At 40.1% G+C, this 17908-nt stretch overlaps 1 protein-coding gene across 2 annotated transcripts in view; it reads right to left on the minus strand.

The window, feature by feature from the left end:
* Window positions 1-17908, minus strand: part of tmem132e (transmembrane protein 132E) — a 556143-nt gene that overhangs the window by 63237 nt on the left and 474998 nt on the right. For both annotated transcript variants that reach the window (XM_049591246.1, XM_049591245.1), the window contains exon 4: window positions 13849-14041. In XM_049591246.1, coding sequence (XP_049447203.1) covers window positions 13849-14041 — 193 coding nt within the window. The remainder of the gene's footprint in view (window positions 1-13848; window positions 14042-17908) is intronic.

The raw sequence follows: 17908 nt of genomic DNA on the forward strand, positions 1-17908 counted from the left end.
CTTCTCCCAAGATGACTACTGCCAGCCGAAGAAGAGAAGACATCCAATCCCGAAACACCTCTTCCTCAAGAAAACGGCTGTCCCACGAGTAGAGAGAGCTACAGACACAGTGGAGCAAAGCTCGTGACATCACACAGCCCAGAGGTAAGGGAAAGGCTAAGTTAGCATGCTATTTACAGAGATAGCACTGGCAATCTGAACCGGTCAGTGGCGAAAAAACACACACTTCACACACACATACTCATTTACAATACCGAGCGGGAACGCCCTCCGCCTCTCTGCTCCAACGCTGACTGACAGCTGACTCCACTCATTCACAGTCACCACTGCCCCAGGGCCGCTACCATATGCTATTTACAGAGATAGCACTGGCGATCTGAACCGGTCAGTGGCGAAAAATAGCACTTTTATACGGGACGCATTTGCCCCTATTATAGTTTTAGCTTGTTTCGCGGCTCAATACTGAACCAATTTTAGAACGAGTGGTACCCATGAATCATATGCACACATACACATGGGGAAATAAAGCCCAGGTTGAAAAATACTGAAGTTATCCTTTAAGTTGGGTACATAAGTGGAAATTTGACTTAGATGTCGGAAGAGATGTTTTTTTGTCACAGCAGGAGTCTCATAAGGGACAAATGCTTGTTATCAAATGTCAGCAATGAATCCTGAAAAAAATTCAACAGGAAGTGTTGCTGTCCAAGCGAAGTGTAAAAACAAATGTTTATGGTAATACCAGGAAGTGTGACTAACAAACATGCCTGAAATTATTTTTTCCTTAGTGCACCTACATTACCTATGTATTGCTTAGCACTCCACTCAGGAAGCTGTATTATTATTATTATTTCAGCTTGAACCATTTTGCCATGAGGGTTTTTGAGAATAATGTGTGAAATAAGTTCGGCTGTAATTGGGCCAAATAAAGCATACAGAAATTCATGGCAAATTTCTCAGTTGTTCATGTTAATGAATCTCTCTATAATAGGGTAATGCTACTCGACAGATTGGGGTTTGGTAATCTATTTGTTCTTAAACAACCAATATACACTCACTGGCCACTTTATTAGGTACACCTTGCTTGTACAAGGTTGGACCCCCTTTGCCTTCAGAACTGCCTTAATTCTTGGTGTCATAGATTCAACAAGGTGCTGGAAACATTCCTCAGAGATTTTGGTCCATATTGACATGATGACATCACACAGTTGCTGCAAATTTGTTGGCTGCACATCCATGATGAGAATCTCCCATTCCACCACATCCCAAAGGTGCTCTATTGGACTGAGATGTGGTGACTGTGGAGGCCATTGGAGTACAGTGAACTCACTGTCATGTTCAAGAAACCAGTTTGAGATGATCTGAGCTTTGTGACATAGTGCGTTATCCTGCTGGAAGTAGCCATCAGAAGATGGGTACACTGTGGTCATAAAGGGATGGACACGGTCAGCAGCAATACTCAGGTAGGCTGTGGTGTTTAAACCATGCTCAGTTGGTACTAAGAAAATCTCCCCCACACCATTACACCACCAGCAGCAGCCTGAACCGCTGATACAAGGCAGGATGGATCCATGCTTTCATGTTGTTTACACCAAATTCTGACCCTACCATCTGAATGTGGCAGCACAAATCCAGACTCATCAGACCAGGCAACGTTTTTCCAATCTTCTATTGTCCAGTTTTGGTGAGCCTGTGTGAACTGTAGCCTCAGTTTCCTGTTGTTAGCTGACAGGAGTGACACCTGGTGTGGTCTTCTGCTGCTGTAGCCCATCTGCTTCAAGGTTGGACGTGTTGTTGGTCCAGAGATGGTCTTCTGCAGACCTTGGTTGTAACCAGTGGTTATTTGAGTTACTGTTGCCCTTCTATCATCTTGAACCAGTCTGGCCATTCTCCCCTGACCTCTGGCATCAACAAGGCATTTTCACCCAGAGAACTGCTGCTCACTGGATAGTTTCTCTTTTTGGGACCATCCTCTGTAAACACTAGAGATGGCTGTGTGTGAAAATCCCAGTAGATCAGCAGTTTCTGAAATACTCAGACCAGCCCGTCTGGTACCAACAACCATGCCATGTTCAAAGTCACCTAAATCACCTTTCTTCCCCATTCTCATGCTCGGTTTGAACTTCAACAGGCCGACTTGATCATGTCTACATGCTTAAATGTATTGAGCTGATGACACGTGATTAACTCATTAGCTATTTGTGTTGAAGAGCATTTAAACAGGTGTACCTAATTAAGTGACCAGTGAGTGTATGAAGATAATCTTGAATGAGGAAAAATATGCATAAAAGAACAGCCTTTAGTTTTTCGTTTTTGTCATCATGTGTCTGGTCCCTTACACTTACACAGTATATAATTATACTGAAGTTTAACAAGAGGGTGTCTGTTTTTACATATAGTTAAAACTCCTGCGTATCAAAAGGGATCAAATGGTGATAAATCCAGCTAGTTGTACCCACTGATTAAAATAATCCTTGAATTCTGATAAACAAGACCAACGTTGTCATTCCAACTGCATTTTTATTTTGAATGCTCTGAAATGCAAACAGCCAATTAAAATACACACCAGGCCTTCAGTCAAAGTCTGAATAGATTCTTTTTTTTTTCTCCTGCAGATCATGTAAGCTGCAAGAGGGTAACAAGTTTTCTCATTTGTGCTGCACAAGTAGCCCAGGAGAGAGACCATGTAAATTTCCTGAAATCAAAAATAACATATTTAAATTTCTGCCCGACACTTATCTTGAAGTCTTAATCAGGGTGTAGAGCATTAATGTGAGACTTTCTTCCCCCACTAGTTTTTCATTGGTTCCAACTCAACTGCAAGGCCAAGTATTGTTTTTTCATTGAGGGTATATTATGCACAGACTTCGCATTTAGTTTTGTCAATTCACCCACAACAAAGGTAGTCAGTGCTGAAGTGTCCTTAGGCATGACACTCTACCTCTGACAGTGACATAACAGCCCAAAGGTGCAAAGATGTCAAGAGGATCTACAGATACAATCTGAAACATTTCAATGTATTTTATTTTTTTAGTTAAGCTTGAGGTAAAACAACTCTCTTATATGGCTGACACTAAAATGCAAAAAGTAGAAAGACTGAGCATAAGAGAAAAGAGCACATACCAACTATAACCCACATGAGAAGCAAAATCTATATCACTATAATTGGTAATAACTGAGGCAATTAGCAGTAGAGTCACTTATCATTGACTTCACAATAGTTTTTAATTGCACACTTCTTCGACAGGCCTCTCCAAATGGCTGGCGCAGAAAACATTAAAGCTTTCAGTCCCATCTGAGGAGGATAACTTGAGATATGAGATGGTGGCTGAAAATAACTCTATAATATTTCTGAAGTTGTCAAACCACGCACCAACATCATTAAGGAAAGGTAACAACTTCAATCTATTTCCTCTGATTTATAACTATGCCCAAAACAAGTGTATTTCCATCCACCTATTTTTATTTTACATTTTCAATTTGTGCATAGAAAAACCACTGGAACACCAAAAAAAAAGTTCTCATGCTTGGATTAGGTGGAAAATTGGTGTATCAATAAAAGCAAAATGCAACAAAGTGCAATGCTAAAACTGGTAAGCACAAATGTATAAAATAAAGGAACACCCAGTATAGAACCTTGTGAAACTCCATTAAGCAGCTGGTGCTGTAGAACATTAACTTTAATACATTAAGTCTTACCAGAAAAGAAGTATTGCACACTAACGCTTTGTCAGACAGGTCTCCAATTAATAAACGTCTGCTTAGGCTTTAGACAGATCAATAATTAAGGATGCAGAGCTCTGCCTCTTGAATAGGGAATCAAAAATATCATTACAAACTTCACTGCAGCAGTAATGGCTCAACTTTCAGGCCAGTACATATGCCGTTCATATGATATCCTACAAATTAGCACCCCACGAATGACGTTACATCCTTAATGTAAAATTACTCAAAGTTCACTTGGAGTTCACACTGTTCAAAACACACGACTCCAAGGAAAAGTCCCAGGGGAAAGTACCGGGTTTTTATGACCTATCCACCACCCCAACCTGCCTCCTTGCAAGACTGCTCATGACTGCTTTTTTGTTTACCACCTTCAGCGCATTGGTCAGGTGATCACAGCCTTTCAAAATATGTGGGATATGAACAAATGTGGGTGCATTACATTTCATAGGAAAACAAATGAACAATTTGTGAGAACAGCCTGAATATGGTTAGGATTATCAGTAAACCAATCAATAATTTATTTGTCACATGGCATTAAACAAGCTACAATTCCAGCGAAATGTCTCATGATCCCATCAGCATCTTTAACTTGTGCACTGTAATTAAGTCTTTTCTTTTTTTAACGTCTTCATTTTCCGTAACCACTTATCCTGTAAGGGGTCACAGGGGGGCTGCAGCCTATCCCTGCTGACATTGGGCGAGAGGCGGGGTACACACTGGACAGGTCACCAGACTATCACAGAGCTGACACATAGAGACAAACAACCATTTATGCTCACATTCACAGCTATGGACAATTTAGAGTCACCAGTTAACCTGACGTGCATGTTTTTGGACTGCAGGAGGAAACCAGAGTACCCGGAGAAAACCCGGGGAGAACATGCAAGCTCTGCACAAAAGGGATCCCAACATCCAGGATTGGGAATAGAAAATGCAATGTTTAAAGCTCTATCTAAACTACAACAGAGCTCCTTTCAGTAAGTCCAATCACTGCGCCCCATTCTTTCTGTATAGTCATCTATACTTTGTGACTCATTTGAAATTAGTCTAAAACATCAGTGTTCTTGATGCAAATGACATCACCCAGATTGGCTTTTCTTTTGTAAGAGTAGCTAATCATTTCATTGTGACTGAACCCCATGATCAAATCTATCTAATTCTCTTCTTTTATTGGCAAGATTATTATTCTAAGTCTTTTATTGGCAATCATAAGCGAAAATCTGCTCAACAAATTCCAGTTTTTTTTTTTAGTTAGATTTGGTTTTGTTGCTAAAGATAGGCAGAGTGGCTTTGTTTTATTTTTTATTTTCCTGGCTTCAAGAAACATGGCCAATTTATGGGAAACAAAGCACAGCAGACCTCTGTGGATAATTGACTGGACTCTGGGGCGAAATCCTAATTGAAAGACATCATCCCTAAGCTCTACTTGCTGTTTTGGCATCTGGTAAGCATTACACTACACAAGACACTTTACAATTACATGTGTGCTACTTTGGGAGCACTAATTATGCTTACCTGAATTCAGTTTGGAACAGAAATCAGTCATCGCTGCACAGAGCTATCATTTCACTTAATTACTATGTTCTTTATGAAGCAGCAAAACAGTTATTAGATTACCTGCTTAATGGTAATACAAAAATGTTGTAATTCAAGCGACATACTAAACTAAATTGGTTTATTATGGCTAAATTGAAAGTCTTTAAACACTATGGTATGAAACAAAGCAGGGCCTATGGGAGATATGATGGGGACTCTCACCACCTCAAATGTTTTTTTTTTTAATCTTACATTCATTTTCTTTAATAGAAATCATAATAGATCCAATAGGGATAACAAGATAATGGGAACAATGTTCATCCTAAGATTCAATACAGTATCAAAGGAACTCAGCAAATACCTCCAAAAAGCTGAAGCCCTCTTCCTGACAAGCTAGGTTGACCTGGTTGCTCTCAACAGGTGCCTTCATGCCCTGATCACAAAGAAAGCTTTTTAGCCGCTGGAGGTGCCTTTTTTTATTCTTTTTTTTTTTTTTTTTTTTTTTTAAATGAGAATGAAGCTTTTTGCTCACTGTTTTTCGTGTTGACGCGTCGGGTGTTTTTGTTGGAGCACTCTGAACTCCAGTTGAAAAAACGTTAACTCATAGCGGAAAAGTGCCCCATGTCATCTCTTTTATTGTCATCATTTTTTTCCCTCATTGTCCTAGACTCTAAACAGCAACAGTCATGTCATTATTTTTGCCCAGGGGGGCAGCAATTGTATCAGGGTGGTCATGGCCCCCCTGCCCCCCTCCTTGGGGATGCCACTGGTTTGATGTGGTCATTACCTGATTATTATCACATGTGCTGACATAAAGTGAGTCACAATCAGTCTTCTTTCTGAGGCACACACTAGATCCCCCTCTAAAAGTGAGCTCCCGAAAGCCACGGTATAGTTCACACACTGGCTTTGCACATGGCTCACAAGGATGTGCACAAGTTTTTGGCCTTGATATAATAAACTATTCAACCAGCAATTTATGTAGAATTTATTTTTTAAGTTTAAAAGGTGTGTGTATGATCTCAGTTTAAATGTAACTCATTTATAAGGTTGATTACACCAACAAATGATTCCCTTTTTGTGTTTACAGATTACAGACAGCAACGTGCTTGTGGTTATTGTAGTCCCATTAAATGTAATCCATTACTGTGGAGCCTGGCTGGAATCAGGGCCTTGGTTTAACAAGCACTGAGGCGAGGTTACTCAGCATGTGAGACTTAAACGCTCAGTTGAACTTCTACCATTTCCACCTGCTTTTGAATAATGTAAACAATACATTTTGCCAGATGTGTATCTTTATGAATGCACTGAGATATACATATAAAAATGTGATGCGTGACTTCAAGCTGTGGGCTTTGCACAACACAAAACGTCATTTTTTATTTAACATCTGGTTGTTACTGTGGCACAGAGCAGCTAATGGAGTAAGGAAATCTGGCATAACCACTACCCCCTGCTCTGCATCATCCTTCCTGTGTTCCTGCCTCTTCAGCTCTCTCCAAGTAATAAGGAAAGAGGGCTTTGATGGCTCTGTGTTAAGAGCAGCCTAAACTGTGTGACAAGCCTCAGGGTTGATTTAACCTTACCATTCTGGAATAGTTTCTCCTTTCACATTGTAAATTCACTGGTAATTCCACCCTTCTCTTCCTCCTTCCTCTCCTCATCTGCAGCAGGTCAACTGTAGTTGGCGCACAATCTGTGGTCTGCCAACCATAAAAACCCTCTTCTTCATTCTCTTTACTGTCGATTTACCAGCCCTTTCTTCTTCCTCTTCTCTCTCCGTCCTTGCATGTTACTCAGCCAAAAGTTACTGTAGGGGTCCATCCTAAACCTTCATCTCTGCTGCTTTGTTACACAAAAAGAACCCTGTTTGTATTTTGGAGACAGATCCACCTCCCACCTCTTTATATCAGCAGTTTCTGAAAGTGCTGATCTGTTCTACAAACCTCTCAGTGGGTGTATGGCACCAGCTGGAAAGTGCTGTACAGTTTGCATCAATTGCTTTAAGCTTACAATGACAGTTATTCTACAGCAAAACAAGTCTTTTTCCTTGGCCTCTTTTCCTTTTACCTGATTCATTTCTGTTTGAAACGCTTTAGTTCCTTGAACTGGGCGGCACAGACGTGCTCATAAAAAGCCCTTGGTTGATTTATGAACACACAGCGGCCATGTTCTCTGTGCTAATTACAGTACATTCTGATGTTAAACATAAAAACATCACTTTAGTACTTCAGGGCCGTTTTGTACTCTTGTTAAGGGCTAAGAGATAAGCACCTGCTGCAGGGTCGAGTCCAGACTGGCAACTCAACTTTCATAGTCGCAACAGCGGTTATTACTGTTCTTCCATTTAGCAATCAATCATAGTCATTAGATTATTCACATCACACTAAAATAGCCTCCAGGGCTGTTCAGAGCACAATATGCAGGAGAGGTGGAACATAACCTCGACTAAGAAAAGCATAAAAGCACCACCGTCAGGATTCTTTTTTGTCCCTAGATCCTGGTAACACTGAAGTCACTCTTTAAATTTGGAAAACAAACATTTACTGTAATGTAATATCAAGATGAACTCCAGTGGGTGATAATCAAAAGGCAAACAAACGAATATGAACAAAAGTAAGTTCATTCAAATTCATTCAGACGCAGGCATTGACTCATGCTCATTTCCCAACCTGCTTTGTATGTCATCATTTTTAAACAGGTCAGTATGATTTTAAATTTACTGATTTAAAGGTCCAGTGTGAAGAATTTAGGTGGATCTTTTGGGAGAGATGGAATATAATATGTTTTTTTTTGTGTATAAACACATTTAGAATCATTGTGTTTTTGTTACCTTAGAATGAGCCGTTCATATCGACATCGGGAGCAGGTCCTCGTCCATGGAGAGTGCCATGTTGCACCGCCATGTTTGTAAATGGCCAGCTAACTTTAGCAAACCTTTGGCAAACCTTTGCATGGTGATGTTAGCTTTTCAAACCAAAATGATCAAATATTTAAGTAGCTATAACAGAGTGCTACAGTGCATTCAGAAAACGAAATCAGTACCTTCAAACTAAAATTAAAATGGGATGTCTGAAAGTTATTTACGTTGTGTAAACTTGTTGTGTCCCCATGAAAATAGTTGCTCTGTCAAGCTGCTTCCCGTCTCATCTTTGACTGACGAGGCAAACAGCCAATCAAAGGTCATGATCAGTAAGTGACCAATCAAAAAAGCAGAGACATCAGCCACTGTTGAGCCAATCTAAGGAGCGGAGACCCCAATCACTGAACAGAACCGTGAGCACACATTAGCAAGTGCTGGGCTAGCAGCCTGTCTGCAATGTGCCGAACAGCATGGAAGTAGCACTGATTTGTACGGTCAAACTGCTTTATTCAATGTCTTTACCAGTTTTAATCAGCAGATCTGTTTGTTTTGGAGAGGAAGACACCTCTGTGGATAATTTGGCTCCCTGTAAAATCCTCCTGAACAATGAACACTGAAGGAATTCTAACTAGGAGAAGTTTCAGCTGGTCATAATCTGCAATCCTCACTGCTAGATGCCACTAAATATTACACACTGTTCCTTTAAACTGATCTTAGGAGGATGAGCAAAGTCATTTCTTGACTTTCTGATTGTATATCACACAACCTTGCCATTATGCACCCTCCCATTAAGCGTCTCAACAACCTGCCATAATGATAAAGTTGGTCTGTTCTGCTTGCTTTGATAAGACCAACTGTTTTCAGTTCATCAATCATGTATAATGGGGTGTTACCATGGTCTAACAGTGTGACTTCTCTTGCTGGGGGAACTAGAACGTCCACTTTTGTTTTGTTTTGATGTAATTTACAATCCAATTAGTCACCACAATTGAAATGATGGATTAAGCCTCATCTTTCAAGGCGGCCACAGGTGACCGACCTGCAGGACTCCATCACATCTGAAAGTCGATAAATGTTGCCTGATGATTAAAATTTTTAGGGTTAGTGTGAGCGTTTCACTGTGCCTTCTGACAATTTAGAGAGTGCAATGAGCAGAGTTGATCTATTCTAGTTAGTCAGTTGTGACTATTTATGTCATTGAACAATGTCAGTGGTATTTCATAGACTAATTGGAAACAGTCAGAGGATTCCTAGGGTGTGAAAACTTTCTGAAGCGATCAAGCCTGACTGGGTTAAGTCTTTTTCTTTGTTTTCATTTCAAAATAAATGTACTCAAGTCTTCTTTTTACACCATCAAGGAAGACTACTGATGTCCTTAAAACTCCCCGTAAAACTGAAAATATTGGAGATAATGACAATACCAGTCCCCTCTTACTGTTCCGTCTAGTATTAACACGAGTCCTGTGCTTAGAAACCGCAACTAAAAGGCATTAAAACCAGAACCATTTACTCATATATCTAACAACCAGGTAATATAGGGTGCAGAGGTGGCAGGCAGTTACAGAAGAAGCACCAACAGTTCCTGCCATCCTGCTTCAGAATGTAAATTTTTACAAGATAAAGTCACACAGGCAGAAATCTAATTTTGCAACGCAGGTAAACACATCTGGGTACAAGATGCATGCTAATCCCAAATTTCATCGGAACCAGAAATATGAAGTGAACCTTATGTTGCAACAGATGTGCAGTACACACAAAGTCACAACTGCAGATCAAGTCTATTTAACGGGCCTTCAGGTGAGGAGCAGCTGTAATACTGCAAACAGATGACAGTGAATGTGCGACTGACCAAACACCTTGCTGTTCTTTAAGAGTCTCAGGGCTGCAGTGATGACCTTTGCCTGCCAGGGATACTGCAATGTCCTCAGAAAAACCCTTACATACAGCAGATGCTGGACATCTACTCCGACACGCCACCTGCATCCAGTCCTCTATATTATTTACCATGCATTGTGAATTTTAATGTGCAAATTTCATACAAGTTTTTTGGCCTTTTTTAACTGGAACAGGTGAGTAAAGCAAGATCACAAGAGAGGAAGTAGGCAGGCGAGGCATAGCCAGAGGTACTCAGCACCTCCTGCTTGATTAATTTCCCTTTGTTCCCATAATCTGTTTACTACCCTCACTAATTGCACCTTTCACAAGGCAATGAGAGGAGCCCCAATTAAAAGTAATAGATACCTAAGTGTTCTAGGATTGGTTGACTTTCCTAACAATCAGCAAGTCGTTTGCAGAGAGTGTAGATGTTGATTAGATTTACTTGTAATGAAAACCTGTCTGTTTTATGCCAGATGCTATGTGATATTTACTTTTATCCAGATGCAGGCTGTCATGAATAAAAGATACAGTTTAGGGTGGATAAAGGAGTGCTTGTTGGATTCCTGATGCAAACAAAATTCCTGCTACTTTCACTTCAACACATGGACACACCATTACTGGGATTGAGTAACGTGGGAAGCTCATACAGGTCTTTGATTATGAGAAACACAGACTGCAGCAAAAAACAGGCTGCTTTAATTTTTACCCCTGACAATCTGCACAAACTCAAACAGGTTTTGGGCTGTTTGGGTGTTCTGAGCTGCTCCACAGGATCAGGAAGCAGCCTGATCCAAGCATTTTTATGAAGGACCAGTAGCAGATATATGTTTTCCTGTCCAACATACCATAACCTTTTTACTTATTTAGTTTTAGCCAATTGTGAGAGTGTGCACTGTGCAGCTGTGTAAGAAAACAATGTGAAACTAGAATTGCTGCCTGGTGGCTATACAAAACTTTCACACCCCGACCTTGTCACATATTGACCTTTGGTCATGGATTCTCCACGTCCATATACGACATGCAAGGTACCCTGGGTGCGTTGATTGTTGACGTTTTGGGACACCGTGTCAAATTCTGTCTGTTACATGCATTGTCTTCTTTGAAAATACACTTCTGTTTTCACAGGAAATTTAACGTTTACATACAGTGTCTTACAAAATACATGCACTTCGTCAGTGAAGCAACTCAAGTTGACGTTGTTTTTCCTCTAACAACTAATGCACATGGTTAGGTTTAAAAAAAAAGAACAGGTTTTGGCTTTATAATCTTACGGGACGGGGTACTGCTCTCCCGAATTAAAGTCAATGTTTGTTGGATCCATCCAACACCCCACCCACCTGCTCACCTCACTTAGATTTTCACTGCCTTAACTTTTGTTCTTGTTCCACCGCGTTTCCCCCTGATGCTGCTGCGCCCTGTTAAACTATAATGACAACCAGCTGCACATCATGCCAACATGAAAGGACAGCTTTTTGTCAGTGTCTGACGTCAGAAGTCTCTGCCCAAGTGCTGAATTTCGACGACTTCGGAGTGAGACCGGGATGGGTTATATGCCTCTGCTAAACAGTCAAGAGGCAGTTACAGTTTATATCCATGTCTGTCCAGACTCAAATGTAGCCATGACAGCGGAAAATGCTTCAAATATTCATCTTGCTGTAAAGAAACTATAAATTCTTAAACATGGATGCTTCACACACATCTTCAACCAGCAGCACAGAAGATCTATACAATTTAAGCAATTTCAAGACGGACACACAAGATCAGTCACCTATTCAGTGTCCGACCAAAAGTCCTCCCTTCTGTTCCTGAGATATGATCAGAAAAGAGATGGATGAGAATGGGACATATGCAAGGTCACAGTGACCCTTGACCTTTGACAACCAAAACCTTATCAGTTAATCGCTAATTCCAAACACACCTTTGGGCTACATGTGAAGAAATTCCCTGAAGGCATTCTCGAGATATCTCACCCATGGAAATGGGACAGAAAATACAAAAACATAATGCCTCAGTCACGGCTATCGCAGCGGCATAAAAACACTATATATAGAGAGAGAAAATAATCTCACATCAGCCTCGACCTACAGACTAACATTCTTCAGCACTGAGTCACTGTCAGAGTCAGGCAGAGACCAACCAGGTATAACGAACATTTGTGTGGCTGCTTGCACTGTGCAGCCACACAATGGGTAGTGTTGAATTTCAAAGGGAACAAGGCTTGTATGAGATCAGACCTTCTGATGGCCTCCACAGTGAAATATGTCATTATGCACTCTGACAGCTCATTGATCATCCATCTTACATTTCAAAAGCTGGAGGCAGACATGTAGATGGAAAATTTCCATTAAGAACAAAGCATTTTCAGTTTTGGTGTTTTAGTTTATTCAACAAACTTTACATGATTAAGGAGTGGACCTGAGTTGGTCAAATAACTTAATGATTTAAAGGTCCAGTGTGTAGAATTTAGTGACATCTAGCTGTGAGGTTGCTGAACTGAAACTGCAACCTGGTCTCACTCCAAAGTTTTCGAAGACCGGTGCTTGGTCAGTGAGTCCTCTGCTCTGTCTGATCGGCATCTATATAAATGGCTGAAATACATGGGACAAGGCAACCCGGTCTAACTCCGAAGTCGCCGAATATGGGCACTTGGTCACTGATTTCTAGTGTCAGACACCGTCGAAAAAAGCCGTCCTTTCACATCGGAATTATACACACCATTGTTCTGTAATGACATCGGGGGAAACACAGCCGAACAACAACATAACTTGATGGAAGGGGAGGAGGGAGGGGGGTTGAATGTCTGAGTAGGGCAGATGGAAGTGGTGGTGGATGGGTCCGACAACCACCGACTTTAACCCCAGAGGCCTTCATTCGCCTCCTGTTTGAATATAAAGCCAAACTCTGTCCTTTTCCCCAAACCCAACCATGTGCGTTAGTTGTTGAAGGAAAAAACATCAATTTGCAGTGTTGCACCGATGTAGTGCGTTTGTTTTGGAAGAAACTCTATGCAAACTGTACATTTCCTGTGAAAACTGAATTGTATTTTGAAAACAGATAATGTATGTAACAGGCTAAAGTTGACACGGTGTCCCAAAATGTCAACAACCAACGCACCCAAGGTACTTTTCACGTCATATCTGGACGTAGAAAGCCCATGACCTAATGTCAATATGTGACGAGGTCGGAACGAGAATGTAGTGGAAACGTAACTTTGGTGGCTGACACCACAATGTGAAAGGTCCTATCTAGAGCCAATGTTTAATTTGTCCACTCTGGACTACTGTTGAAGACCAAGACAGCCTCTGTGGGACCTGCTCTGTATGTAGACATAAGCGGCTCATTCTATGCTACCGAAAACACAACAATTCTTTTTTTCAGGAGATTCCGCCCGGTGAGCACGGCAGCTCGACGGGCCTATGAGACCACTGCCGGACCTATGCCAGGCAAAAAATCAGAAACAGACGGAGGCTCTCATCGCTCTCCAAAGCCTCGGCGGCTTCCCTTGAGGCCTCTGAAAACACTACTACCATTGAAAGACGGAGGTTTTGCTGAAAACTGAAGCCTGTAACTCTGGCTGGCAACAGTTGTAAACACCCAGGGGTGAACTGCGCATGCGCGCCATTCTTCCTCTTTGGCCTGGGGGGTTGAAGCGCAAAACTGGGGCAGCTGCGCTCTCTTGCGGTGACAGACTGCACTGCACTCGTTTGTTTTCTTTCTTTTGAAATACTCGCTTATCAATTAATCGATAATTGATCGTTAATTTTTTTGATGATCGAATAATGAATTTTGATGGTTTGCCCATCCCTAGTGGAAATGAATCTGAGTTTAATAATAATCCTGTCACTCACCATAGCTAGAGGGATGATGGCCTGAATATCCCGCTGCACCACTGTCAACTCCGTCACCACCTTCTCTGAATCGGGAGGCGGATTCTGCCCCTTGTAGTCAATGTTCCAGTTGATCCTTCTGGTCACCGAGAGGCTGGTGAAGTTCTCCATCTCAAAATCCAACTGCATCACCTCGACATTGCCCAATACATCCCTGCCAGACCATAAAAACACACACAAAACAGAATTAAAGTAACGTTCACACCACCAACATATTCCTGAAAAACACAGAATAACAAGAAATTCTGGCACTGCATTTCATTGTTTCATTCTGGTGATAGAATTGTTGACTGGATCGTTTTTAATTATTAAACATGCCATTCAGGGAGCTGTCGACACACAGCTCTGCAGTTATTTTTAAAGTTTTCTTTAAGCTCCCCTTGAGTTGCAAAAAGAGATAATGTATTTATGAAAGCTTCAACATGTGAAGAACTGCAGCCAGAAGCTTTAAAGCAGTAGATACTTGTCAGATGATGTATTTTAGTATTTGTTCTTTATTCAGTATTGTACATCTGCATATCTGAAGGCATGGTGGCACATGAGATAAAAAGGCAGCATGTACTTATACATATGCAGTCGATCACCCTTAGGAAACATCATAGCTTTATTGTCTTGTACTGGAGCTGAATGTACTTTTAAAATAGTTTGATCAATGAGTCGATTTTTGATGAGTTGTCCAGAGAAGATGGATCTTGTTCTTGGCTTCAAGTGGAGGGTTATCAATGTTATGCATTCAGCAAAGCTCACATGAGCTGTCAGTCACATTCATTGATAAAATGAATGTCATAACTTTTCATCGGTCAGAACAGCTCCTTTGGTCTGGTTGTTAGATCTCAGACTTCCTGACAGAAACAAGGCAGTTAACATGTCTTAAAGGTCACAGTGTGCTGTTTGCAACCTGAAGCTTCACAACTGGACAACTGACTTCTCTTTTGAAATGTTACCATTCTTTAGATAGAAAGACAGAATTATTTTATCAGCCATAAAATACACATAAAAACTGATACGCTTAAAAAACCTATGACATACACCTACAACTGCTGAGGATTTAATTACAGGACAAAGCCACATAGTCCAGTCAATCCAAGTCACAAATGGGCCCAACATAGGAAAAATTGCAATAGTTTTTATTGATCCTTATACCTCCCTACATCATATATTAAAACTATACCTTCGTGGATTAAGTGGAACAATCTTCTTTTAAGGTCAAAAGCAAAGTTTTAACATTTTACAGTTTCATTGTCTGGGTGAAATGATGTTAATATTAGAGCATCTATGTATCATCATCTTATTTTTTCATCCACTTAAAACAATTTATTTAAATTTAAATAAATTGCAAAAGCAATATGGAACACTGTGCCTCATGATGATGTACCAGAAAAAGACATCCTGTACGTCGTAAGGGGAATTTATACTTGTGCGGCAGACCCTACACCGTAGCCTACGCCGGTGTGAGCATGTGTGTCTGTGTCACTCTGCAGTTACACCTCCAAAACACTAGCGGGTGGCAGAGGTTTCTGTGAAGTGTTGTAAAGTTTAGTTGATTCAAAACACACATTAAACATGGCTTAACACAGACAATTTCAAACACAGACAAACACTTGTCTTTATCTGGACACATTTTCCCCACAAATATAACATGCTAATGTTTTTAGCACAAGCCTATGGCATTTTACATTGTATAAATTAGCCTAGCAGCTAGTAGACTTTTTCCTCTACTCATATGAAGCAAGGGACAACAGCAACATTTAACAAAGGTAGCGTTACAAAATTTGGCTCCATTACAACTCACAAGGTTCACTGACAAAACAACTGTCTTAAACTTAACATGTTTTCTAAACAAATATAACATGCTAATGTTATTAGCACAAACCTATGGCATTTTACATTGTATAAATTAGCCTAGCAACAAGCAGAGATTTCCTCTGCTCATATAAAGCCAGGATAAATCACACACAAGACTTAAAATGCTATTTTTGTGGAGGCTTTATTGTCTTCACAATTTATTGTTTCTTATCTGTGAAATTAAAGTAAATAAAAGCTTTGTTTCCACTGAGGGAAATGGGTTCAGCTTACAGAAATAGACAGGAGGTCTGCGTTGCTGTGTCGCTGCGACTTGTAGTTACAATTCTGGCTACGGCATAGGTACGGAATCCATTCAACACAGGAGTATAAATCCTGCATTGGATGGGATGGAAACACATACAGGGCAATAGTGGAAACTTCTATTTGTAATGCTTGAAAACATTATGGGAAATTGGATGGTTAGTATCTGATGGTTACATGTGAAAGAACATCCTCAAAAACTAATTTTTAGGCATAAATTGTATGAAAATATCATGTTCAGAAGCAGAGATATGCACTTCTTTCTGTGATGCTGTGACATAATTGCCCCAAACTTCAAGCCCTGAATTTACCTTGATCCACTAAGTATATAATGGTATACTTTTAATATGTTGATTGGATGTCCCACAAGATAACAAAAAACCTTTAATGATTACTACAGCAATTTTCTCTGGGTCCAACCACAGATTGACTGAACTAACCAGCTTATTTTCCATTCTTCTTATTTGCATTGTTACCATTCTTATCTCTCATTCATTTCATTGTTTGATGTGAAAAATAAGCAGCAAAAGCGACTGTAATGATATTCAACGTTTGATGTAAACACAAAAGCTGTCAAGAAACAATCCACCATTATTATTAGTGGTTTCGGTTAATACAATTTCCAGCCATTATGATAAGTGGTTTCAGTTCACACCTTTCTTTATTAAATAAAGTCAAGGTGAAAGAGCTGAAACTCTGCTAAAGCATATTACAAAATGAATCATTCTCTCATGCTGCAATTTAATCTGTTAGTGCCATAATCCTTTTATAAACTGTTTTTTTTTGGTCTGGTAACAAGCCCTGAATACAAATATTACATCTGTGAAACTAGATGGATTTTCAGACGCCTGGATTAAGTTGCTCTATTTGAGTCTAACTAATGATCTATCAATACCCAACGTTAAACGCCCTGCTTTTTATTACCCTTGGTAGTCAACATTTAATTTTCAAGCAGCAGACACAAACATCTTTAATAGCCTCAAATGGAGCAAAATAACTTGATTCTCTCAACCCTGTTTCTTAAAAAGTCTGTTCATGTTCAATTAAAATAGCAAATTCATATTTTTGAGAATGTTAATCCACCTGTACTGAATGTGTCTACAAATAAAGAACAAAAAAGTTCATTTTTAACCTTAGAAATAAAAGTTTGACTGAATAATTTTAACCCAACCCCACTTAACAGGCTCTTCTGTGGCATGCCTTGAGTTAAGATTATTTTTGTCATTTTATTTGTCATGTTATTGTCCTCAAACTATCCAGAAAAGTTTTATAAAAATATATTTTTGTCATATTTGCTGAAACTTTCACTACATCCACACAGCAGTACACAAGACAGATGATCTGTGAAAGAAATCATATTTCTCTGCCTCCTCGCAGTACTTCTAATGGTCTCATCACACATGAATGAAAACAGCCAACCAGAGCCAAGGAGTCTCTAATGCAGCTGTCAATCATGTCGAATGCTGCTCCTGAACTGTGGTCAAACTGTCAAACTAGGCAGCGCTGTTCAAATATGAATCAAGATTCTGTTACTGTATTTCCTATTTCTTGCCTCAAATGTTTTCAGAAATATATTTTAGTGTACTGTTTAGCTGTGTTAGAGAATCCTCAGCTCTGACTGGTTGTTTTCGGTGTACCGCGGTAGATTCTGGGGAATGCCATTAGAGACAGGAGAAGGAGAAGGAACACAGACTATCTGCCTCTTATAATAGTGACAGTTTCAGCAAATATGACAAAAGTTATTCACACAGAAGTTACCACGTAGCTTAAACTGTCAGTGAAAAATATGGACCCTGCAACCATCTTTTAGGCTGCTTTCAGACCTAGAGTTCGTCTCCTTTGGTCCGAATCAGGGACAAATTTTGTTTCAAAGTTGTATAATTGCCTAGAGTTGGTTCATGTTCTCACGGCAGCA

Source organism: Epinephelus fuscoguttatus, linkage group LG12 (genome assembly GCF_011397635.1).
Source record: "Epinephelus fuscoguttatus linkage group LG12, E.fuscoguttatus.final_Chr_v1".
NCBI classification, from domain to species: Eukaryota; Metazoa; Chordata; class Actinopteri; order Perciformes; family Serranidae; genus Epinephelus; species Epinephelus fuscoguttatus.